Here is a 27,532-nt window from a genome sequence, read left to right on the forward strand (position 1 = left end):
AAGATTCATACACATGTCAACTTAAGACAAAATAATAAAATTACAAAAGCTGTTTAAAACATGTCACTGCTAAAATACACAGTTATGACTCAGTTTCATAAATAACAATAAAATACCTGCTACAGTAATGAAAGGTAAGCCTTTTAGGGGGCATAAAGGACATAATTTAAAACTAAAATATCAGTGGTTTCTTGATGGTAAAACATTTTACTTACTAACTGGAATAAAATTATCTGTGAATGAATAAGTATTGTGATAGGGGGAAGTAATAATTTACATAACATTAGTTTCATAGAGAGTCAAACTGAATGCTTTAGGAACACAGGATTACAGCAGCTCATAATCAGCTACAGGAACTCATACAGAATTTTGTGCTGAAACAGGCCAATTTCAGATGTAATTCAAGGTGAAATTATTCAATGAACATGGAATTTATAGATTATGGATGATGTGTTTTTACTGAACTCAATGTGCACTGAAAAATTAGAGAGACATGCAACAAAGCAACACCAGGGGGCAATATGGGAAAATGTACCAGCCACACTGCCCAGAGAAAGATCCAAACCGCATACATGCACTGTAGTACATGAGTTCAGGGTGTTCAGATGAGAGGTATTAAATGGAACCGATGATGAATTCTCTTCACACCATTAAACACTCAGAGCTTGTTCAAAGACATTTGGATAACAATACAACATAACAACAGAGAAAATGTGATAGGATCTAGCTCTGCTGATTGTCTGAGATCACATAAAATGTGTTAGAAGAGGTCCGTTTTGTTTCCACGACAGAGAGAAACTGTAAAGATGAGATCTTCCTGAGAATGGCTGTTTGTTCCACATCAGCTCTAGACTGGTGCCTGCACTGATGTTGCTTTACGTCAATAGTTTGGCCCTTTGCTGTAAGGATCCCGCCTCATCATGCTACCATAGCACATGGATGGATCACACACCCCAGGCTGACCAGGGATGCCAGGATTACCACTTTTACCCTCTGCCCCGTTTAGACCAGAGGTTCCAGGCTGACCTGGAGGACCTGGCTTACCGTATCCCTGGGGACCCATTGGACCTGTAGAAATAAAGCCCATGATCACTTCAAAAGGTGACATTGAACATGAGACATCTGTTATATCTTTCAGCCAATTAGAGTCCATGTGACTTTCTTTAAATTAAGCAAAACATTGATAAAACGGAATAAATGCTCAAATTGTTCACCTGGAGGCCCAGGTGGCCCTTGGTCTCCAAATGTGGTTCGACCAGGGCTCCCCTTCTCACCCTGGAAACCTGGATCTCCTATGAACACAAGTGCCTTTGTGAGAACATACTGCAAAATAGCTTTAATAACATATTGACGATTTGATGCTGGTTTTACCTTTAATCCCATTAATACCAGGGTGCCCTGGCAGACCAGGACGACCTGGCTGTCCTCTGGACCCAGACAGACCAGGAAGACCCCTGATGCCCTGGGGCCCAGTTGGACCCGGTACACCTGGTGATCCAGGCCGACTGTGGCATCTGGTACAGCTACTCTGCTGGTGGCTCAGCATTAGCAAAGGCAACTCAGCTAGGATGACAGACAATGAAAATATGAAAATATTTCAGATATGAGTTGAGAACACACATAAACATGTCATGAGTTGGACGCAAGATACTCACACTGAATAATGTCTCTGCAAATTTGACGAATGTGCACATCAGATATTTCACTCGCCTGTAATAAAAAGTGATTGATTGAATGGATTTTCACTGAATGCCAATATGTCAGTCAAAAACAGATATAACATCATAATAAAATGCTTTAAAAAGAATAATAGTCATCTGTATGACACATACAGATCTGCCTTCAGGTCCAGGTGGGCCAGGAGGACCAGCGCCTCCCCTTAGCCCCTGGGGGCCAGATGGGCCTGTGTTACCCGGCTGTCCAGGCGGCCCCACTTGACCTTGTTGACCTCTCTGACCCATATCCCCTGTTGTCCCTTTCTGGCAAAAATACAAGCCCAGTGTTAGCAGTATACACAACATTTCAGTTTGGCGGGAGGTCATGACCCATTCAGCTTGACATACCTCTCCTTTATGTCCAGTTGGACCAGTTGAGCCCTGTCAATCAAAATCAGGATAAGTAATTCAAAATTAGAAAGCAAAATGTGTTATTTTGATTATATAAAAATTTCAGTACAGATGTTTGAGGAATGGCAAAATACTATCAAAACTACTTGGAACATTTGAAATGAGTCAGACATAATTCACCCATCAAAAATCAAGACCTTGAGTTTTGACCATCTGTAAATATTTAACACCAGCAATAGGCTAAACAGCATACAGTGGCTAAATGTGTTGGAAAAATGATGGTAATTTGAGTCAAATAGGCCATGCCTTTGAGAACTTGGCCACAATTATGGAAAAGCGTATGGAAGATTAATTATAATTATGTACCAAATCTGTTGAAGATTGGATTTGCACAAAGATGTTTTACAATAAAAATGAAATGGCAGAAAATCATTGTACATGAAAATGGCTGTACTATATATGAATAGATTAAATAAGTATTGGACCAAGGAATCCAGGAGAAAAATAATATAATCTTCAGCTTCACTGTTCAAGAGTTATGCGTGAACATTTGAAGTGCTACATAAATGGCCACATGGTGGCGCTAACCACATTTAAGACCAATAAGTGCTTCTTTGGCCCATGACCTGTCTTCTCATGAAGTCTCATGAACTATTCTTAGCTGTGCTGATATCTAACAGACAAACAGACAGATAAGTTCAGCTAAATCTTTGCTTTGGAAAATGTTTGAACAATGTGACACCCGTGTTTTAAAATATATTTTTTAATCTCTTCTTTTCATGAACTAGAAACTTGCATTTGATTTAAAAAAGGTGCATTTTTAATTTGAATAAATAAAAATGCAACTTTTTTCATTGGCAATATCTTAGTGATTCTGTATTTATTTGCCTTATATATATTCATTTATTAAATTAAACTTACATGATTCCCCGGCCGACCATGCTCTCCTTTTTCACCTTTCATCCCCTGTGAGAAAATAATCAGATTAACCAAATTTGTGTTTTAGATGTGAACATGCATTCAAAGCATGACATAACTGGCATTTAAAGCAGAGTGCACTATAAAACATGATTAAATATAACACATTAACACCAATTTAATGTGATTTTATTATATAAAAACCTTTCCTGGGTTAATTCTCTGAATACCAGAGTAGATTTTGCTTTCATGGCATGAAATTAATGCAATTTGGTGAAATGGGGCAAACAATGTTTCAAGTCCATAGAACAGCAAATATTAAGTTGTATTTCCAAAAAGGCTCAATAACATGCAATGATAAATTAAGTTGTATTGTCACTGGATTGAAAAATATATATAGTCAAATTACATAAATACTATATTTCTCTACCCACAGTGGTACATTACTTACAAACTCACTGCAGTGTTGAATATCTACAATATTTAATCTTAAACAATTATTGGATAAGTTCCATAAGGTGACTCACAGAATCATAATGATTAGTTTTGTCAGTGTGTATCTGGTTATGTTTTTCCATGTGCTTCTACCTTTTCTGGTGCCAAACAAAATCTAACTCTCAGTAATGGTGATATATTACATGATGACATAATGATTCAAATATACTCTCAGTCCATTATTATTATTTTATATTGGCATTACAGAGGTCAACATGATCATAGCATTATCTGTGTGTGACTAATTAAGTGTTTGTGGCAGTGTAATTTTGTCTCAAACCTTACCAGCTCTCCTCTTTCACCTGTATTTCCTTTTTGCCCCTGGAAAAGACATGGATTGTATCTCAAACACAAAGTCCAAAAGATTTACTGGAAATAAGATAGCATCACAACATGTCTTGATGCTTGGGGCTACAGAGGAAACTAAACCTTCACCTTGTTTAAATGTCTTTTATACAAATGTTCAAAATGACACGCAATAATTAAATTGCCCAGAAAAACAACTACAGTTCTTGTCTTATAAACATTGAGTCATTATGTAAGTACACATTGATGAGATAATTGTTTAAACCTGACTTGTCAACAGCATTTTTTTATAATCAATAATCATATATCTTATATATATATATATCATATATCGTCAACTGGATACAGCTGAAGAGATGAAGAGAGAGTACTGGCAGAGACAATCACAGAGGAAATACCTTGCTGCCCTTCAGGCCTGGCATGCCCGGGTGCCCTGGCTGACCTGCTTGTCCTGGTTCCCCTGCTCTTCCCTGGGAAAGCATTCAGTTAAATATGAAAACAAAGGAACACACTGTAACCATTGTGGATAAACAGTTGTTGAATATTCACTTGCAGTTTTAATGATAAATGACGACAGTATTTTCAATTAGGGATAATGCCGCCAGGTTCACATTAAGATGAATTCAGTATCAACATACCGCAGGCCCTGGTGTCCCATGTGTACCTGGACTTCCACTTTCGCCTTTAGTCCCCTTGATTAGGAAATAAAACACATCTTATATTACAGAAAACATACAATGAATCAGCATCCAAACCACATTATATCACTGACTGGATTGTAGTTGGAATTTTCACTCTCTTATTGTAATTCATTTTCACTGAAGCATGCTTTCATGAGGTTTTGGTGTATTGAAGCTTAATGTTTGATTATGTCTAGTCGTATGCTTTCTTTTCCAGTTGAACAAGCCTCAGTAATTGCAGTCTGAAGCTCAGCCATAAAATCAAAGTATTGCCTGCCTGTCCATAAACTAGGTTTTCACTTGTGTGCCATTCACCCAATACACACTGGCTTGTTAAAGGCGGATCAGCTAATGAAAAGTGATTAGGAGACAGCGCGTCCAGACCAAACAAGCACACACTGCTTACATTTCCACCAAAATTCCACTGACGAAAGCAATAAGACCGGATCATTGCTTAATTTAGCACTGCTGCCAGGCCAAGAGATCGTCACTTTTGCTGAAATGTCTTTTAGAATAACAGTGACCAAACAAAACACGTAATGCTGCTGACCCAAGAAGCTTTCTTTATGTATCCTTTAGTAAGAAATGGCTTTGGAAGGGACTGTCATGTGACGTCATGCTGTCCAGCTCCACCTGCAGATGTTGGCAGCAGGTTAACTGTACTACATTGTGCTTGTGGTCAACTTAAATTATGACATGGCTCATCCTGCAACTTGTTGGTTGCTCATGCCAGCTTTTGAGCTTTGACTTTTCTGAGTTGCAGTTTCAACTTGTGCAGCTAAACAAAGTGGACAATCTCATGCCAGGAGTAAATTGGATAATATAAGTCACATAGCCATTCATTTTTTCTCTCACTGCCCCAGTGATGGAAAGTGTACAAACCAACACTTTTTATGTAGTGTACAGTTTGCTCATTTTAGAGGCTGTGTTGCATCTTATTTATGTCTCCTGGTAAGATGAAATTCAGCCATTGTTTTTGCATTGCACAGCAGCTTTGCATTAATAGCACAGCCATTTGAAGAAGCTGGAAGTGACTTTCCATGCAGGCATAAATGATTACCTTGTGTCCACTTGGTCCTTTTACACCAGGTACACCAGGCAAACCCATCTCACCCTGCAGGAGAGTGAGAAAATCATTTTTGTTCAATATTAACACTTAGATACACATTGAACCTGTTAATAAATGGTCATAAGTTATCAACTCACAGGTGGTCCGGTCAATCCTTTGAAGCCCCTTAGTCCAGGCAAACCAGGCTCCCCCTTAGAGAAGAACCATATCCGTCAAATATAATCACAAGGAGTGATGCATAAATCATTGACCAGTTTCTCTTATACATATTAAGGAGCTTGTTACCAAAGCAGGGGCTCACCTTTTGTCCATTCAGACCTGCTGTTCCCAGTAAGCCAGGCGTACCCTAGTACCAACAAAAGAGATTCACTGTAGTGCAGATCATCACTATATTTAAGAATGGCAACAAAAAAACCCCAAAAACTTGCATGCTAAATTTAGGTACACTATATATAATCAGTTTTTCCTTTTCTATTAAGAAGGCCTGTGTGATGTCTTCATATTTTGGTCTACTGTATGCATTACTCATTTACTGTCAAAGGTTAAAATGATATAACAGAAGTCACATTTTTAATAGGGTGCTTCTGAACTGAATCTAAAAACAGTGTGAAGAACGAGACGTTCCAGTTTCATTTTTGTCATAATGACTTCACTCTGTCAGTGACAATTGAAGCCAAATGTTCTATAAAGGCAACTGATTGAACTAAGATTAGGCTGCAAGAGTGGAGAAACATGGTTTTCAACTTTTTTAGGCTAAATTATGTCTAATGATACATTTCTAAATATAATCACTACAAAACATAGTGTTTCATTTCATTCATTTAAACTACAAGGCTTTGTACAATAGTAGAGCACTGTTTTCATTACCATGTCAAATGGTATGCTCTTTAGATGCTGCAAAAGGGCTTTGCAAATATTTTATTTGCTGGTTCTTGCAATAAGGAAAGTAATTGATATTTAAAATACACTTAGGAAAAAAGAAAGCAAATACAAATGCATTAAAAAAAATATTGAATACATTAGAAGTCAACACATACAGCAGAATTACCCTGGAAAGCCTTTCTAGTTTTTTTTTGTTTGAGTTTATTTTCTTCTGAGATAAATGGTTGCAGATGCTTAGTGGTTGCCTCAGATTTGCGTTTTTGGTAGCACATGAGCAAAGTTTTCAAGCAGACAGACAGTTAGAGCTGCCTGAACATGTACAACCAACATATAGGTGAAGAAATCTCTGTGTTGCGGCCTAGCACTGAAGTGCTAAGTGCATCTTGTTTAACTTGATTAAGTGCAGTACTAATCCTGTCTTCTTTGACACATTGCTAACTCTATTGTTCTTGTGGAGGAAAATAGCTAACAGCCTTGTGGAGCAACTGAGTCATCTTTTGTAGACCCATCACAAACTTTTGGACAACACTTACAACCATGATCATTGGGGTGGTTGCCCAGTTGAAACACTTTCTTCCTAAAACAGATTTGCCAGAGCACCACAACATTCCCTCGATGAATTACTTTCACTGCCTTCAATTATAGCCTGAGCTTGCTTGTTACATAACAGGGTTACCCTGGGATGAACTACAGGGGAAATACCCCTAAATTTCTGGCTGCCAGGGGTGCTCTCTGTCCTTGTGACAGTATGTTAACACACTGCAGTCTTAGTACAGTAAAAACATAATGCATGCAAATCTGTGTGTTCTATCAAACCAACTCTTGTATTTGTCTAATTTCCCTCTTCTGTTGCTGATTATTATTGTCTGTGACGAACTTTAAACACACACACACACACAGATGTGTACTACACGTTCCTGTTCTTGCTGCAAGATGCTTTACTCAAAAGTCAAAATCTTAACAAGAACTTATATTGTAGTAATTGATTGCACATTTCATTTGATATTTTGCATTGAAACCTCAATTTCTTTGAGTCCAAGTAAAGATTTAAGCCAATGCCTGAAGCACAGGCAATCTACAAAATATCAAACATGTTTAATGAGTACTGTCTGTGTTATGACTTACAGGGTGGCCTTGCCTTCCATCAGCACCAGGGATACCACTGGCCCCTGCTTCTCCCTTTATACATTGGAGAAAAAATAATGGTAAAGGGACAGATGACAAGCTATAAATAGGAGAAACACACATGAGCAGGAAAACACAAGTAATAATGACCTCAAAGCAATAAAATTATACTATTCAAATACAAAAACAACTAAACTAAAAGCACACTAAACAGACCAGCTCAGCTTTTTGATTATAAACACATTTTATTTTCATCCAGATTGATAGTTATGAGATCTGACACGTACTCATATATTTTACATTTAATGAGGAGTTCATTAAATAGACATCAATCTAAAAACATTGAAGAACTTTTATGTTTATGAAAGTTGTCAAATAGGGTTTGGAAAAAGACAAGGGGGACACCAGCTCTGTATGACTACATTTGCATGTTTTGCCAAACATCAATAACAGCACTTTTGGGAACAGCAAAATCTTTTAAGAATGTGTGCGCTTATCCAACCTCATTCCTCTATTACTCCCCTAATCCCTGAAAGAGCTTTGTAACATACTGTTCTGTATTGTCACTACAAACAGACCTTTTGACCAGGCCGTCCCAGTAATCCATCCTTTCCATCCCTCCCAGGTAGACCCTTAAAGGAGAGAAAGAGATTTTCACACATTATCATAATGACACATGAGGTCTGGACATATTTCTAAATTGTTCGACACCTACGGGTTCTCCTGGATATCCTGATGGCCCAGGAGGTCCCGCACTTCCTTTTTCTCCCTGAAATTAACATTCAACCCAATTCAAATTACTATTTTTTCTTCTGTCATGATCAGTGACTCACCATTGGGATTGCCTACATCCTCACCATTTGGCCATCTTTTCCTGGCAACCCTGCCGTCCCTGTGGATCCTACTGAGCCCTGAGAACAGAAAAAAAGATTTAGAAAGATCGTGAGAAGTGCTGTAAAAATAGCTCTTGTATTTCATGCTATTTTCGAAGCTGACCTTGCTTATGTCAACTTTCCAGTCACGATCTAATATAGAGAAAACTGTTTGTTAAACTCTTAAACAAGTCTCTGTCAGTCAAATGAGGAGAGACAAGAGCACCTCACAGACACTACCCATTCTCAACTGTGCAGTTAGTGCTTGGTGTTAGTCAGCAATGGGCTTTTTTTCGAGGATAGAACATTAATTTAGATATTTGGACTGAAACATAAGGGAGTGACATGTTTCATTACATCATTCTAGTATTTTGAGAGTTGAACTGGATGACTTAAAACAGAACGCTTTTTAAGTACTGTATCTGCAGAATTTTGCCAAAATGTGAGGAATGATGCGTCACTGCATATTCACATTTTTGGGAGGGAAAACAACATAGATTTGGAAACAGCTGAGACATTACTGCATCTGCTTTTCGCAGATTGTGCACTCTATTATTGAAAATTATACTAATCAACTCATGAAGGAAAAAAAAACTCTACAACTTAACTAAATGACATTTATTACTGATTGGCTCAGGGACTTTTGTGAATGACATTTTTACTGTGGACTTGACTGTATTTGGATGCATTCCCCCATAAAACTGTATTTAAAAAGAGAATAAAGTCAAAGTCTAATTCAATCAACAGTTAACAGACAGGTCATTTATCTCAATTGATTTTAATTGCAATTCTTATCTTTTCATACATTTATATTTCGCTTATAAAGACATGAGAACTTGACTTGATTGTGTTTAATGAAAAGTCAAAGTCGGGTAGTCGCTAAGGTTATAACAATTCATAGGGGGTGGAGCTTGAGTGTCTGAACCAAATGTCATGATAATCAATCCGACAGTCATTGAGAAATTTAGGAACTATGAATAAACCACAAATTTTAAAATTTTGTGCCATTCCATCTAATAGGTGCTGAGATATCTAACAGGATATGTGGTAGCCATGATGAAAAATCAGGGATTACCAAAATTATTGGGGACCATAAATAAAAATGGCAATCTATCTGATAGTTGTTGAGATATATCAGTCTGGACCAAAGTGGTGAACTGACCAATCCCTAGAGTCATGCAGCTAGCATGGAGCATGTAAGAAAGGCTTGGAGTTTTCTTCACCAGCCATGGTCAACACTACTGTTTAGTTTGCCAGCATGGTTAAGAGCAACACCTCTGGGATTAACATGGAAGTCAAATGGACTGTACTTATATAGCGCTTTTCTAGCCCACCACTCAAAGTGCTTTTACACTACGTCTCATTCACCCATTCACACACATTCATACACTGATGGCAGGGGCTACCACGCAGTGCTCATCAGAGGGAAACTAACACACACCGTTGCCCAAGGACACATTGACATGTGGACTGGAGAGGCCTGGAATCGAACTGCCAATTTTCCAATTGGTGGACAACCGCTCTACCTCTTGAGCCACAGCCACCCCAAACAGCTTGTGTTTGTGCTCTTCATCTTAATGATGCAGTTAATTTTACTGTTTTGTTTGTGTGACAACAGGGAGAGAGACCTGGCTAGGGTACCTTCTAGCAATGTGTAATGCCTGATCTCAGGTAAGAGGAAAAGTCTGCTTTCAATAATCAAAATTAAAATTAAAAGTTTATATCAATGGATATATAAACATGTTCACCCCAAGAGCAAGAAAAAAAAATCAAAGTCACACCTGTTTGCCAGAAAGAACACATTTTTCTGTTGATCAAAGCTAAGGAGGTAATTATATACTGTAGTTAATCAACTACATAGATCAATAGCACAGACTAGATGCCCACATAATTAGCGATGAAATATCCTGTCAAACATGATTAATGACTGTGGTCATGAACACATATCACAGGCTGAATACACAAACTTAGCCACTTTTATTGGAAGTTGCTAATAGTCCTTCTTCCTCATGTGCCCTTGAATCATGTTGATCTGTCTTAATACAGCAGACTCATGTTTCTGTTCACCAGATCCTGTGCCAGGAAAATAAAACTACTACTACTATATGTCCATGTGTGGTCTTTCAATATTGGAACAATTTGGAAAGTTAAATGTAAATTTGTTTTGTATGTGTGGGGTGAAGGTAGTGTGAAGCGTGCGAAGTGGTTTTCTACTGGTTTCTACTGGTCGAAGACATATTAGTCCTTGTTTTGTTTTGCATGAAGGACCTTTGACTTTCCTTGAGAGCTAACCCCCTTTGACTCAGACGTGAGGAAAATCTAATTACCCAGTCTAAAGTTTTGGAGTCTTTTCACTTGGTGTCAACAAGAAATAATTTAAAATCTCAATGCCAAATGGATAAAGTTTGAATGTGAGCAAAAGGCAACTGAGCCCTTTACTGTTTCACATGAAAGTGGTGCTTTACATACCATTTTTGGATATTTAGGGGGTAATTTTATTAATCCATTTATTACCGTCATTCAAGTTGTTTTTGGATCAGATGTGCTGGTTTAATGGCACAGTGTTGTGTAAAAAGTGATTCCCGCTCTTGTTTGGTTGGCACAAGAGGGAACATGGCCTCTAGAGGGTGATGGTTTTATAGGTAGATATAGTTAGATTACAGGTAATTTTGAGCTCAACTTGACCACATTTAACTAGCTTCAGGAAAATATTGAGCACTTAATGTACCCAGATCACATCAAATGGGATCCACAAATAACTAAATGATCTTTTTTGTGTTACCACGTTTATGCACAAGTGTTGTATAACTAGAAATTAGATAGATACAATAAATCCTCTTGATCATTAACAGGACAGGCGCCAACAATACTTGCCTCAAGTATTTGACTTAATCAAAGAAAGTTGAGAAGACAGTCCAAGCACTAGTAAAAACTTAATTCGATACATCCTGGCCTTGTGAGTAAAACAATTGGGCAGATGTTATAGCAGACCTTCCTCCAGGTGCAGACGTGTCTGTGTCCAGCTGAGACAATTTTCAAAATGACAATAACTGCCTGAATTGTTCTCTACTTCAGCCAACTGGCCAAGCATGATGATTGCAACGTAGGATGATATGACAGACGTAATGTAGTTTAGAGAAGATGCATTATGTCGCTGCACTTCAAAATAACACTGATGGCAAAAAGTTGTTTAGACAAACATCAAAGTGATCAGAGAAAAAAAAAAATCTAGACAAAGCTGTAGGACTGTCAGGCTTTTGCTGGAGTGCCGTGCTTGTGGTTGATGTCTTTCTACTACTGCTGGATCACTTAGGCACTGCTTACTTTTATTTGACACTGCATTTTTCCGAGGAATACTGGCAGATTCCCTTAAAGAGTCTCCATTTTGTGTGGATTATTGTATCAGTTTGACCTGATGTGAGAAGCCGACACGTTTCAGCTCACAGGTGCTTTCTCTTTTTGGCTCACATGTGTTTGGCTTCTTCAGCATTGTTAAATATCCTGACAGCTAATACTAACATGTGGCACCAACTGTATTGAGTCTAATCACATATGTATATTTTCTAGTCTGTGTGACTGCACAGTGGAGGAGGCAGTCATCCACCCAGAGTAAGGCAACACATACTGTGGGCTGGCCTGCCTTCAGATCGTGTACTGATTTCAGAACATCTGGATACTTTGAATCAGTTTTGCCATCACTGAAGGCTTCTGTGTAGAGATTTTTGTCCCAGTGTTGAATGTGAGGCCGGGCTGACAGGTTTTATATGGTAAAAGAAAATGAATCCAAGATGTATTTATGTGCCTGCTTGATAAAAGAATATTGCAGCAGGTGATATACACTGCATCCAGATTGGTCTCATTGAATGACATTTTATTTCAATTTGATGGCCTCTAGTGTTGGATTTTATATGATCCTCACTGTGATAACTAATTTATATGTATCTGAGGTTATTAAAATGCAGTGGTGACTAAAAAGTGATTTGTACATGTTGCTTTGATTCCTGTACCTTCACATCTTTTCTTTGGATTTGCAACTCATATTTGAACTGAGAAGCCAAGGAGCAGGGGTGGATGCAAGTGAGGGTTAAAGCACAACTAACAGTGAAAAGACATACCATACCTCTGGCTCCTTAAAAATAGAGACTGTTTGAGCTTTTTAAGGAAAGGGCAGAACTAAAGTCAGGAAATATGAACACTTTTTAAAAGTCTCTGATGGCCCTCATGCTGTCTTTGCAAAGTGCTCTTGTCCTGCAGTATAGAAAGTTGTATTTTTTACCCTCCCGAGGGAACTGGCTTTATATTCATAACATATGGTTACCAAAGTGATTGATGCAACAATGTTCAAACGGTTCAAGTTGATGTGTCTAGCAGGGATTTCCTGTTAATCCTACACTTCATCTCATAAAAAGAAGATTTACTCTCAGTAATTCAATGTGGGTTTTGTATTTTTTGACTATCACACGTTTGTTCTACAGAAATCATTCTGTTTCATGCATTCTCATTTAGACTCAAATTCCATACCTGAACTTAAGTTACAGAGGATCATGAAAAAGCATCTAAAATGTGAATATATTGACAAATACATTGTTTTATCGAGCAAAAACATAAGTGCCGTTGTTGAATAATCAATATCCTCACCTTCTCTCCTGGTTGTCCAGGTGAGCCTGGTAATCCAGGTATACCTCGCTCACCCTGAATGATAAAAATGCATTAGAAAAAATAGGCTTTATAATGGTCACAATTTAGTGCTGCACCATGATGATAAACCAATTATGCCACAAATGTGCTTTTTGACGTTCCTACCGAAACACCAGGCCTCCCTTGCTCTCCCTTGTACCCATCTGGCCCACGTGGACCCTGACAGAAGGAAGATGGGGGGGGGGGGGGGCTTTAAAATCTCCACACTTTATGCTTACTGGTGTTTTAATGATACAGTAGATCAAATGATAATGATTTTACCTCTACTCCTGGAGGACCTGGCAGGCCTGCACTTCCTCTAATGCCAGGGATACCCTTAAATTGATTTTTTTTTAAAGAAGAAAAAAAAGATGGGAGATACATAAACTTGGTTAAACAGCTGCATCCTCTCAAATGTGTGCATGTTCTCTGGATGAGTCTACACTCTTAGAAAAATGAGTAAACAAGTATATTTACCACTGTGTTTGAGCATTCGGAAGCAATCCATTACCCCTCACAATTAACAAGCATACATGTCCTGACTTCATGGATACATTAACTCAAGTGGGTTTTGGCATTTTCTGAGCTGCTGTTGTGAATACGCTGTAACAGTGTAGTGGTTATGTTCTGTATGTTTGTATATTGAACTATGTAGTACTCACAGGCTTACCATCAGCACCAGCAGGTCCAGATTGACCAGGTTTGCCAGTGTTTCCTTGTTCCCCCTACAGACAACAGAATGAGGTAATTTAATCATGTGTAACTCAAGCAAGTTGTTTTACGTCTTTGTCAGTCGTACGCAGGCGCCAACCGCAGAGCAGCATAAATGAATAAATCAAAAACATGGTAACAATATGCCTTCTCAGGGGTAGAGTGTTGATTTAATTTATCTATAAACTGTGCAGAGTATGCTAGTTTCCCTAATCTTAGAGCACTATGTGGGGTTACAAGGACCATCTGCAAGCCAGCAACAGTCCCAGCATTTTGGATCTATTAGTAAATGTAGTAAAAGCGTACTGGTGACCTTATAAACACAAACATGCCCGAAACCATGTAGGTTTTATTAACAAAGAGTTTTGTTGCTAAGGTAATATCTCTCTGAGGTACTTGTGGAAAGGCTTTTATGACCGGCATTGTTTAATACCCTGTGATCAATAAAGACGGACATGTAGGTTTTATTCCTTATTTCAGTAAATTTCCATTTTACCCATTATTTATCTCAGACAGCGGTCTGGTTTGCTTTAGCAAATAGTGTAGTCCAACGGGATCTAACAGGACTAACCACAACTTACGCACTATGGCAAGCCTCAATTTGACTTACTGGAGAAAAGAGCCTATTTGGTGCATCCGCAATTCGTTAAACAGTAAGCAGAGATCAGCAGGTACCTGTGTATATTTAGGTTGGAAAAGAGATAAAAGTGCTAAAACTTCCCACACAGCTCAGTTTCTTGCACAAAGGAAATCTGTGTTTATAGGCTGTAATGACTGCACTTGGTTTTGACCTATTGTTAAAGTGTAACCTCATGCGCTCATCACATAATTATGCAACGTGGAGAACTGTATTCAGACACCACCTGGGAATTCAGCACACATTTCTTCAAGACTATGCCATAAGAGGGAGAAAGTTTGTTCTCTGTTCCTCAACAGAAGCTGATTAGTGTCTTTGTCATTTCTATGTTTACACATAGTTAGTTATCTCCTCATACTTAATCTCCATCACTGTTTAAAGTAAATATTTAAACAACTGTCTGAACACTGGGGAGCTGGACAACATAGAGCTCTGTGCTGGAGCAATAACAGACTCGATTGTCAGTACATAGTGTGTTTTTGTGTGTGTATTTCTATTAATCACAGTGTGGGGACAATAATCACCTTATAGGGCGTTCCATCTTATTTAGGAACAACAGGGTGGGCCCCATATTTAATCATTCCATTTTACAGTTAAGCAGGAATGTAGTAGTTACTATTTAAGGTTAGGTAAGTCTCTAGGTAACACTTGAACATCAATTTGCCAAAGTGTGGGCGGAAAACTTTGCTCGTGACATTGTTTTTCGATTAAAAGAAAAAGAAAAGAGAGAAGAAAAAATATTTGGAGTAACTGACCTTCATGCCTTGAAGTCCGGGAGCTCCAGGAGGACAAACACAAGGTTCTTGAGTTGGTTCAGTGAAATCAGGATTGTTTGAGCACTGTATAAACAAAACAAGACTCTTATTCAATAGGCAAGACATTAAGTACACATACAGAATTATGCATAGTGTACAGAAGGATACTTATATCCAACACTGGTTCTAAATCATGCCTCTCCTTTTATAATATTGGTATTTGTATCAGTCTAATGTTTATTAATTTTACAAAATCCAATAAGACATCTGTTAATAGATTTAAAAAAGAACTATAATGATCAATTTAATGTTATTTAATCTGTCTTTAGCTCTGAATATGTTCGGATCTTTCTGGTGAAATAAACCTGTAAAGTGGATTTCCTTTTTCTTTGAAATAAACTGGATTGAGATTATTCTAGAAAGGCATCTGATTCTCCATTAAAAAGGAGATTGATAACTGAACTTGGTTATTTTATCATAAATGAAGGCAGACAGACAGAAGAGAGAGAGAGAGAGAGAGAGCGAGAGAGAGAGAGAGAGAGAGAGAGAGAGAGAGAGAGAGAGAGAGAGTGGTGGTACTTGGCAGATGTTTAGGCTTCTCATCTTGTCTCTTTTGATATTTTTATCCAACAGCTTTGCATTAAAAACAGTAATTTGGCACTGGCTTTGTAGTTACAGCATTTTCCAAGCCAACATAACAATGGGCCACTGCTTCACAAACACAGTTAGAGCCAGCAGATAATAAAAAAAATACACTGAGTGCAAAATGTTTGAAGCAGAGCCATGGGTCCTCCTCCAACATATTATTTTATTCATAAACAGATGTGATTTCAAGTGAATTTCTGCTGAGCTTACACTCCTACAACCAAATACCACAGTGCACTTTACTGATGAAGTACACAACAAAAAAAAATATTTAATTTTAATTTAAATGAACTAGTGATGACATAGTGCGGTGTGTTTCAAAGTGAAAACAGATGTGGTTGGACAAGGTGAGAAGAAGTTATCTATGTTGCTTTTGGACTGAAAAACATTTTAAAAAACAGAGTAAAAGAAGAATCTTGTACTTACGACTCCAGGTATTTCACATGCTGTCTCTCTGGTATTCTGCTCAGGGTCACAGTAGATGCGAAGTTTCTGAATTTCAAACTGAATTTTTAAAAAGATAAAATTCATGTTAAAGAGAAAACTTCCACTGTTGTCTATTCCAAGCAAGCTAACAAAACAAACAAATGGTAATATGGGGGTAATTTGTAACATTTAGTTCGGTTTTATCAGTACTTTGCCACTTATTTATTGAAACTGCTATTGTATTACTGCCAAACTAAAAGAAAAGATAAGTGCCCAATTGGGCATGGAGCTACATGTTGCCAGACCTCCCTCAGTATTTGGAAATATTCTGACGCGACATGGCACTATTCTTCCATTAGAAAGCCTTTATTTGGTGTTTTGTTGATGTTGGTGTTAAAATGGTTCCAGAATGTCCCAAAGACTGTTTTTCTTCAGTTACCATGCGAGCAGAAAGATGACATGATTTATATTATTTCCAGCCTCATGAAAAAATTAGTGCGCCTGCGTGACCGGGGGCACTGATCAACCTACAACAATATCATCTACATTTTGTTAATCATTACAGTGACTTGTATTTAGGTTTAAACATGATAAAGTGTGGTCTGCAGTTCATGCTAATGAGTGTAATGTTATTCAAAATTATATTGTACCCCATTCTGCTGGGGCTTTAGGGGTATAACAAATTGCTTCCACTTGTAAGTTTTTATACAAAGATAATACTCACAAATATATTCACTTTGTTAAAATGCAGAAAATGATGATCATGATTATTGGAACAATGGCTCAGTAAACACTATAACATTCACTGCCAAGCTGTGGTTCAGGTTAATATCTGCAGCTACAATAATGTGTCAGCATTCTTTTCAATTAAAGGATTATCTGCACTGCACAGACCTGTAATGCTGTTTGTGAATAAATCATACTTTTCTTCTTCTACCTTGCACAGCTTGTTATACTTTATTTAAAATAAATGTTATTCCATTGGTCATAATTATGGCCAGAAATGTAACAATGCCCAACCTGCCCTAATTGCTGACACATGTGTCTAACACATTTAAAATGGTTGATTTGTGCTATTGTTTCATAAGAAAATGTGATACATCAAATTTACAATTAGTATAAAAGAATGTATTGTGCAGAAAGCAGTTATTTTTCTTTTCCATAACTTTATTGCATTAAAATCTTTAATTATGTTTGCATGGGTGCATTTGCATCAATGTTCAAGAAACAGCACGCTATATTATCTTCTGCAAAGAAAATTCCAACGTAGCACAATTATAATTTATTACAAATACAGCATTTTTGGCACAGATAGTGCCAACTGAGACAAATAAAACAAAGATTAATAAGACCTTGTGGATGAAAATACTCATTTTTCCCAAAGATTTATTATCCTCAGAGTTAAGCATGTCTCTGAGGAGGCAGCAATAAACTACATTTTGCTGTGTGATGCTGTTAAAGAAATACAGTATATCAGTAATGAATTTGCTCAGCTGCTCATTAAACAAATTGTTCCCTGTGTCTATAGCTAGGTTATCTTACTTTTGTATTTTTCCTCCTTCGACTCTGACTAAATGACGTAACCAAAAAAAGTGTGCTTTCTGACAATAGAGTCGTTGATTTTGAACTTACTGGCGCTGTTGTTTCTTTACTGACATATTTTCCAACTTGGGTTTTTCCATTGATGAAAATGCCGACAGGGGGCTCCAAGGACAGAGTTTCAATTGCCAGATCATCAACATAAAGAGTAACATCCTCTTCAGTGACCAGCAGTCGCAGTTGGTGCCATTTCTCATCAAATAGCTTTTTTTGCCATAAAAAAAAGAACAGGAAATAGTCATTAAAACAATGGTACATCCTGGCAATGTGCTGATAAAAGACAAAGAAAACAAGAAAAGAGTCTGTCCCCTTGCAGTTAATGTGTATAATAAATCTGGTTATATCTGGTTCCACAGCAGGAAGCAGGATGGACACTATGGATGTAACTGGGGCAATCTGATGTGTTTGAACCTGGGCAATACAAACAAATCAGAGTTACATTTCATGAAGCATTTATTCAAATATTATGAACTTCCTAATGTAAACCACCAATGTGTGTGTGTGTGTGTGTGTGTGTGTGTGTGTGTGTGTGTGTGTGTGTGTGTAATGAATAATGTACAGTCATCTGAGATACTTGGCTTGGGATGGTCAGGAAACAGTGATAGAAAAACTACCACGGGAGCCAACAGGAAGTAAGCTTAAATGATGTCTGTAAAAGTAAATCCTGATGTTGTAATAACATGTAAGCCCATTTTGATTCATTTTTCACCTGTTTTTGCGACATCTATATACTGGTAGGGCTGGGATTTGATACCATTTAGTCAAAATCCTATCCAATATCAAATCTGAATTCTTTTTAATCTTTTATTGAATCTTATTACCTTTACCTTTCAACAACTGCAGTTAACCAAAGGCTAAAATAAATAGGGCTTAAAGATACTACGTCATCTTTTGTTGGCTGAGAATAAGGAAATACAACAATTTGGTAGCATATTTAATGTTCGCAATCTGTACCTATAACCTGAAAATGAGATGAATATCATATAAAATGTTAATCATGTGCTAACCACATGCTCAAGAGCTGGAGACAACTGTACTTGAGGTACTTACAAGTAACTGACTTAGAACTATTGAGATGATAAAGTTAAAATGCTGATGTGAGGCTATCAGGGAGTTCATTTCTCTGGTGCCACCAAACTATTGAAATACAAAAACACATAATCTACTTGTGGTCACACATTGGTCTCACAGTGTGATGTGTCTTTTCATTCACACACAATGCTCAGCTGAATAGAGACATCAGAGAATAGTCAAACTCTTCAGTGAAAAGGAGGCGAGATAAAAGTTTTGATATGATATTTGTTGGTAATGGAGATTAACGAAATGTCCCTACTCCATGTGACCTAATGTTGAGAGATATGGTCACCATAGGCTTACAAATAATAAATCCCATTAAGGGGAATATTTACCAAGCATGTTGCAAATTACATTCAGGGGAGCAAACCTTTGCATCATTGCACATTTTACTGCTGTAAATGAGTCCAAAATAAGAGCTGATGCTGGACTGTTTTGAAGTGCATTGTGCATGTCGGAAAAGGAATGGTGCTTGAATGAAAGTTTTCCACCTGCTTTTCCCAGACGAATTTCCATTTACTCTTCCCACAGTTTGTGCCTTAAAATACATATAGTATTAAATACAGCACCTTTAGTTAATGAGGAGAAACACAACTTTGCTTTTAAGCGCCTAAAAGGGGGCTACAAAGGTCGAAGTATTTTATTTCCTACAAACAACCTTTTATGTACCTGCTGCAGCTATTAAGCTTCACTGCAGATAGACTATGTAGTCTGTCTTAAACCATTCAATGATATGGTAGTGCTGCCTTTCAAGGGCAGGCATATAATCTGTTATTTGCTCCTACTTGTACTTGCAAAGGTTACTGCAGGCTTACACATGCTATATGAGAATAAGAGGATTATAGCTGATTGGTTATATGACAAGTATTGTGTGTATTGCTGAAGAAAAATGCTTAAACCTTGAAGGTGCATTGATTTAACACATTTTTTCCAGAGTTGTCTCTGAAAGAAATAATGAACAGAAGACAAAAGAAACAGGTTAACATAGCCATTTTCCAACATGCATTTAGATGAATAAACTATATGAATCTGCAGGTTTTCCCTTAAAAAAAAAGAGCAATACTGCTAATTTTGTATTGATAAATACTGTATATCACCCTGTTAAAGGTGCACTCCAGCAATCAAGTATTGCATTTTCATAAAGATGGCCAAGAAACAGATTAAAAACAGAAAACTGAAACAGCAGAGGCCCATATAACCTGACTTGTTATCTCTAGTTACTTATCTAGTCTCATCTAGTCTAGAATCCTGGATCTGACATTTCCCACAAAGCAAGTAACTCAAACTCCACATTCTCAGTTTGTAATGTTCAGTTCCTGTTGAAAATGTAAAGAAATCATTATGCAAATGATATCGTAGGTTGTGTAGTATTCCCTACAATGCAAATACAATACTAATACAAAATTTCCCTTGAAGTCTGTCTCAAGCTCATAATAAAGGGTATTAACGTACCCTCGCTGTCTGTTGCGAAAATGTGACAGTTTGAGTTCCACTTGGTGAATCACTGGTTGTGGTGAACATGACAGTGCGGTCCACTCCATTTAAAGTCACTGCCATCTGAGGTCTTCCATCAACTGTCTGTATTCTCCACAAGTCCCAGTTCTCAATTGCCACTGATCCCTTATACCTCAGCGTGGACACAAACACATACGATGGAGGCAGGCCATCAGGGAAAAGTGTCCTGTTCATATAGGAAAGTTAGTCAATTCTGAATACACTGATGAAGAAGAAGAATGAAAGCAAAATGATTACCTTGTAGCTTCACTCAAGTCGACACGAGGTGTCACTTCATAGGCCTTAGTGCCACGATATGCCCCTTGTGTTTTCTTTGCTTTTTTGGCCAAATTTAAATGTAAGAGAATATCAAAGCCCTTCTCATCACGGGAATCTACAGGAATTCTTGTGGGACAGACAGTCTCTGCAGAAGACATACATAGAACAAGTTATATTTGACGTCATAACATTTGAGCTCATTGTCAACCACAACTTCAACAGTTGGGATCAGCAGTTGCTTACCTTCACAAAGTTTCTGTCGTATGACCTGTATGATCCTGGAAATAGCTTTGTAGTCCTCAACAGAGAACACATAAGTTGAAAATGGCCTGTTCGCAATGTCATTCAACTCAGCCGCTTCTGTTTCTGACCCAACACCAATTGCAAACAGAATTACTCCTTTTTTCCTTGCTGCCTCTGCTGCTTTCAAAACCTCATCTTGAGACTTCCCATCTGTAAGGACTACAGCTATTCTGGAAATGCCTGCTGGGCCGCGCTCAGAGAGGCCAAACAGTTTGTCTGTAGCAAACTTAATGGCGGTCCCTGTCCTTGTGTTTCCCCCCATGTACTCAATGGATTCCATGGCTTTGATGAGGTCTTTGTTAGAGAAGTGCTTCCCCAGAGGTATTTCTATTCTAGGGTCATCGCTGTATTGGACAACTCCAACTTGGGTAAACTTCTGTCCGATATTGAAGCTTGTGGTTATGTTGACTAGCCATCGCTTTACTATTTCAAAATTGACATCCTCAACACTCCATGAGCCATCTAGAATAAAGACCAAATCACATGGTGCAGTCCTACAACCTGAAGCAGACAAAAAAATACAACATTAGCGGTGTAAAATAAATGATTCAATGTTTCAATAATTGATATCTACTTTAGTGGAAGACATTTACAGTGCATGGATTCATCTTTGCCACCTGTGGCAGTTTAATGTATGGACAACAAGCATAACAAAGTGTGAGAAAAATGAAGACAGAAGCACTCTTACTTCTTATTTCTTCATCTTGTGCTGCACTAAACAAATGGAGAAGCATGAAGCACAGGCATCTTAAGACAAAATGCATGGATGTCGCTTTGTAACCCATTATGCAGCAGTACCAAGTTCCAAATGTACACCTACAGGGAAAGGGAAAAACATGCTTTGTATTTCAGTAAAAAAGAAAAGGACAATGCAAGCATTTGTGACATGTAGACCCCATGTTATTCTTGCCTTGACAGAAGTTATTACCTCAGACTTTATTTTCCATATTTGCTTGCCATTCTAATTCCTTCCACTTTGAGATAAAAAACAACACAAATCTATCCTGCTACTGATCATTTTGAAATGTTACCTTGAGCAACATGTATTTTCTATGTCTACTGTCTGTGACCATGCTCTTAATTGGACTCCTCCTCCTTCAACCTATACATTAGCTCAAACAACAATTCGAGTATGATTCTGTAGAAATCTTAGACCCTGGTCATGCTGTCTCTTTAAATGATGCATCAAAGATGAACAAAGTGTGAGATGAAGCTGATCTGATGAAACTTTGTTAATGACTCAAGGCATGACAGCAGGAAGTCCATACATGCATGCACAAAGTAAGATTGATTTATTTTAACTTTGTGACCTTTGCAGCATTCAGGCTAGTTATTCGATTTTGTTGGTTACATTTTGCCACTGAACAAAGTATGTCCAGATTGAGGTATTTGATACTGATTTATATCAATGATTTAGTGGAGATTAGTTGTTTTACAGTGGGAATGGATAGAAGTGTCTTAGAAATACATTGTTGCTGGTGGACATTCACCTTCAAATGTAATTTTTTAGATGGCAGAAAGTATTTATAAGTTTGGAATCAATGCAGAGAAGTGTGCACATACAAACTGATTTGGTGCATCATTGTAAATCAATGCACTTGCCAAGCTAAGCACAAGACAAACAGGAGAGTACATTATTTATTTGAGATCATAGTGACTGATGTGAATATTAAAGATAAAAGACAATCCTGAAAAAGGCATCCAAGTACCAAAAAATGGAGAAAGATATAATACAGTTTTCCTTTTTTCTTTTTAAGACAATTTGGTTATAAAATGTGAATTTTCTTCCTTAAATTCCAATTTTCAAATACAAGCATACACATAGTGCAGTACAGTATATATTATCCGTGCAAACCTTAGATTGATATTGGTTGATTGCGAGTGTGGGTATGTCACTGGAGTTATCCAGTGCAATTCCCAGTAACAGCCACCAACTACCTACCACTGCTGCCTCAGATGTCACTTACTTGCACCACTAACTGTGCCCATCTTCCATCTTTCCAGTCCTACTGCTCAGCTTCTACCTCCTTAGTACACCAAAGCATTTTCCTTTTAAGCCTCATCTACCACATCCTCACATGGCACTGTCAGCTTTACTAAGTAAACAATTCGCTGGACCTCTGACCACAACTACCCTTAAACTAGTGCTCACTATTTCCTGTGGGATTATCAGCTGTTTCCTCAAATCTGTTGCAATTTGTCAATCTCTGGCCACCTCTGGCCCAGCGACAATATGGCTGCCCAGGAAAGATTCACTCCCACACTTTTCCCTCTCATGGATAAAACCAACTGTAATATCTTCCTTCCCATCAACAGATGAAGTAATTTTAATCAGTTTCGAATGCTGCTACAGCACTTACTGTTGTTATGTCACAAGTGGTGTCATTGGAGTAGGATTATTTTACACCAGAGTGTAGGCATGCCTGAACATACACTATAGGAAAGTGAAATTTTGGAAAAATGCTTGCTAAACACTTTGGCGTGTATCCATATTCCCTCCAGCTTTTCTTTTATATTTTTCTAAGTCATCCACTGTGTCAGCTCTGCTAAGACAGACTCCATTGTACTGATGTTTTGCCCTACAACCATCTTTCTTTTACCTTACTGATTGACTCAATCCCTAGTAATTTCAAGCCTAAGGCTCCCAATCAGCTTCAACAACATCACTACTGTATGGCTGCATTTTGAAATGTTTTTGATGGGTTGAGTTTTAGGAGGCTAATACAGAAGGCACTGTACTCATATTCCTCTTTTTAGACTGCCTGTGTCATCTCAAATATTATTTTTCTTACATTTGTATGGGGAAGCAATTTTAGATTTACCTGTGGGTCCAAAATGACTTTCCCGTACAAAGCTATACTTCTGGGACTCAACTCAAAACAAACAGATTTCCAAATATATGAGTTTGTGTCCTAATCTAGCCTTTACTTAAGGTGGTTGCCAGATTTGAATGATGGAATTCCCACATGTAAATTATCTATCTGATCTAGATCTTACAACAAGTTCACACACAGAAACAACACAGCAGGTCTTTTGTACACTCCAAAACAACCCACATATTCATGTCCTAGTACTCCACTGGTGGGGTGAAGGCACACTTTATTTTTGTAAATTTAAACTCTAAAACAAGTTGGTTTAGTGTCAAAGTCAAATACATTTCATGTTCCTCTTTTCACAGTGTTTTGAAAAACTCATGCCTTGCATAGATTTGAGAAAATGACCAATGTCTTAGTTTTAGCCACGTTAGCATTGTTGCTACATGTCAATGCCAGTCAATTAATCACTTGGTCCAGACTGAAATAGTCTAACTATAATAACATCATGCCACAATTTGACTTTCTACAGTTCTTTGGTTTATGACCAAATTTTAAGTGTCAGTTTGCAAACTTTAGCACGTTAACACATTAATGATGGTGATGGTGAGCATGGTAAGCATTACCTCCTGAACACTATCATTGTGACCACGTTAGCACATGGATGTTACCATTTAGCTCTGTTGTACCTACGTTTAGCCACATGGTGCTGCTAGTGTGGCTGCAGCCTCTTAAATCCTGTTCGGAAGATTTTTTCACTTATCAGCTAAACAAAAAAGTCATAGGTCATTTTAATCAATGAATGCTGCTTTTTTTCTAGTGAAGACTCTTGGTTATCAAGATGTTACATTTTCCACCCACTCAGAAATGGCAAACAAATCCCAATGAAGCAATGTCAAGGCAAGTGCAACACATGACACAATGCTGGATTTGTCCTTTAACATCAACTCAAGTAAAAAATAGAAAGGCATGTTACATAAATGCATGCGGTATCATCAAATTAAGTTCTGTAAAATTTAAACTAATATTATTGCACGTGCTGCAAACAACATGTAGCAGTATAGTGCAGTTTAATAATGGTTATGTCCATGCTCATGAAATTAGAGATGAAATGGGATTTTAAGTAGTGGCTAAAACAATGAATAGAGTCGTAATTACACTTGGTGATAATGAGCTAGCAAGCTCCATTTGAGTAGACGGCAGACATTTGATTGTATGTTGATTCTGTGGCTGCTCTATTAAATTATTTTTTACAGTGGTTTCAAGCACGTGAAAGAAACTGCTGACGTTCTAAAAGGAAGCAGTTGCAAATGAGGACCAGATATTACTCATATACTGTAAGAAGCAGACTTGTGGAAGGAATTTGATAGGAAGGAACTGACCATACACCTTATTCTTAGCTCTTTCAGGACACGTTAAGTTCAACAAAACAGTGGCCAGGATGTAACCCTTGGCCCCCCCAAATGCCTTTATTCTTGTGCAGCCAAAGAGGGGTCACGACTTTAACATGACAGCATTTTTCCACCATGTTAACACTGCACTGAAGTAATACAGTTGAACGAGGCATTAAGCTGCTGCAGTTGTGCAAGCCATTTTCTTCAGAATTTTCCCCACTAGAGAGCTGGAGGAGGTTGTTGGAAAACCCCCTCACTGGAAGGGTCCAGCCAGGATGACTTTCCCCTCGACTGACTTTCCCCAAACTGAGTATTTCTACACCTCTGCTTGAGCCACATGGAATTCATTTACACCATCAGACAGTGAAATTCCGGCTATGGACAGTGACCAAACACATGTAGTCATGATGAAGGGAAGCAACCTTCATCCAGGAATAAAAACGCAACATTACACATGCTGTGCTATAATGCCTAGAGACGAACTGCATGCATAATGTAGCAAAACTAACAGGTGCGCTTGTCTTGCATGTTAGTACTAGACCCCACTAATCTCAGATGTTCTTAGGCAAACACTGTGTAGCTACAGGTTTTGGTCATGGTGACGGAATGGAAGATCTGCAATGTCCAAATGCAAAGTATTAAAGAATACCTACTTCAGAAGTTTAAAAAAAAGACATCCTTGCCCTGAATACAACTGAAACATGACATGAACTCTGTGTGAAGTATTGTAAAGCCTGTACTCTGCAAACTTAAGATTTATGTGAATTATGGTTTAGCAGCAGTTTGGTTCCAGCTGAATATGATGTTCAGGAAGCTGCTGAACAAATGATTTCTCACATTTCACCAGATTATGTTTCAGTTTTTGAGGGTGGGCGACTGAGTTATTACACAGATTTTGCCCACAGTATCCGACCACAGATTCAAATTTGACATTTTTTTATTTGCAGAAACTGTAATATCATGTTTGAATTATTGGACTTAGTAAAGTAAAACATAAAATGTTCTTATGTTTAGATTTTGTAGTTTGTGTTATGTAACTGCAGGTTTCAACTCCACTTGCACTGTTGAAGTTATAGTTATCTGCTGTAAATTTGGCAAAAGGAAGTTGCTCCATTCCAGAAACAACAACTGCTGTTCAGCATGAACAGCACTTGCCAAGATCAGGGGAATTTATTGCTGCCAAATTCTTCAAGCAACAAGGGAAAGCCAAGCCCTATCAGTTGTTCCCCCGTAGAAAACTGTTCAACTAATCCCAAATGGTTAAATAATGTCTTGTAAACCGCCAGATCGAAGGGGTCTTGTTGCTTTTTAGCCAACATATCCACTTTTAGATTCTTAAATATTTTCTGCACTCGTCACAAAAATGATTGTTCTTCATATGCTGTACATATAATGCTCACATCTGTCAAAATTGTATGACTACAATACATGTACTGTGGTGCACTGGACACATGCCTGCACAGAGTCAAGAAATGCGAAAGAAAAATCCATTTACGAGAAGTGAAATGGCCAGGAAAAAATCTTGAGATGATTCCATTCATTCTTTGCATGACAGTAGCGCAAACAAGGGACTGATAACTGAACTTAATGTCTTCAATATGCAACTGTTGCAGCACAGAGTAAAGGACACTAAAGTAAATGTTGACGCAGTGCTGGATTATTACAAACCTCAACAGTGTTACCGCATCATAACAAACTGCACATTGAAAAATAAATGATATGCACTAAAATCTGTCAATAGCTTTTGCAATTGAATGTGCAAAATCTGCTTCCATAGAATCTGACACTGTGCTGTCTGATGATAAAAGACATATAACACATGTATCTTCATGCATATAAATACCAAACATCTGTGACTGCAAAACAGCATGTGTCAGAAATACAGTAAACTCACAAAAATGACACAAATTAAGCAAAAAGTTACCGGTAAGTGTCCAAGCCCTTGAGTGAATTTCCGTTAATCCTCTCATTGAGAGCCAGTAATCAATACTGTTCACAGCCCTGGGTTTACAGAAACTGAATTTGTGGAGAAGTGCACATGTTTCTCTGGTGAATGAAAGCCTGCCCTTTCCAGCAGCTCCCTCTCCTCTGTTTCTGTCCTTCTTCTTCCTCTCCACCCCCCTTGCTCCGGACTTTTACTGGCCTGCAGCCACCCTCAATTACCATGGATGGAAAGAGAAGCAGATAAGGAGAGCATGAAATAGTGAAACAGACAGCCCATCTCTGACAGTCCAAAAGGAAAATAATAGTAATGAGCACAACCTCCTCCAAATGTTAAGGGTTTGGATCGTGTGTGGGTTGCTATGGGCATA

General features: G+C 37.9%; 1 protein-coding gene across 1 annotated transcript; it reads right to left on the reverse strand.

Moving 5' to 3' along the window:
- On the reverse strand, positions 1–27,313 carry col21a1 (collagen, type XXI, alpha 1). Its single transcript, XM_053333187.1, has 29 exons — positions 27,145–27,313; positions 21,702–21,829; positions 20,954–21,514; positions 20,690–20,855; positions 20,390–20,618; positions 17,897–18,067; positions 16,265–16,342; positions 15,194–15,277; positions 13,753–13,815; positions 13,373–13,426; positions 13,217–13,270; positions 13,052–13,105; positions 8,399–8,452; positions 8,257–8,310; positions 8,120–8,173; positions 7,542–7,595; positions 5,836–5,880; positions 5,672–5,725; positions 5,526–5,579; positions 4,424–4,477; positions 4,184–4,255; positions 3,765–3,800; positions 2,988–3,032; positions 2,064–2,096; positions 1,833–1,979; positions 1,656–1,710; positions 1,372–1,563; positions 1,215–1,292; positions 1–1,068 (listed from the first exon to the last, which is right to left on the reverse strand). The coding sequence occupies exons 2-29, from the start codon at positions 21,796–21,798 to the stop codon at positions 881–883; spliced, it is 2,880 nt and encodes a 959-aa protein (XP_053189162.1). The 5' UTR covers positions 21,799–21,829; positions 27,145–27,313; the 3' UTR covers positions 1–880.
- Positions 27,314–27,532: the final 219 nt, after the last annotated feature.

The sequence above is a fragment of the Scomber japonicus genome, chromosome 14 (assembly GCF_027409825.1).
Source record: "Scomber japonicus isolate fScoJap1 chromosome 14, fScoJap1.pri, whole genome shotgun sequence".
NCBI lineage: Eukaryota > Metazoa > Chordata > Actinopteri > Scombriformes > Scombridae > Scomber > Scomber japonicus.

Coding starts and splice junctions, on each gene's coding strand:
- col21a1 (XM_053333187.1), bottom strand. CDS start 21,798: ATGGGTTACAAAGCGACATCCATGCATTTTGTCTTAAGATGCCTGTGC. Junction 5,726..5,835: donor CAGGTCTGAATGGACAAAAG/GTGAGCCCCTGC, acceptor TTCTTCTCTAAG/GGGGAGCCTGGTTTGCCTGG. Junction 1,980..2,063: donor CAACTGGACATAAAGGAGAG/GTATGTCAAGCT, acceptor TATTTTTGCCAG/AAAGGGACAACAGGGGATAT.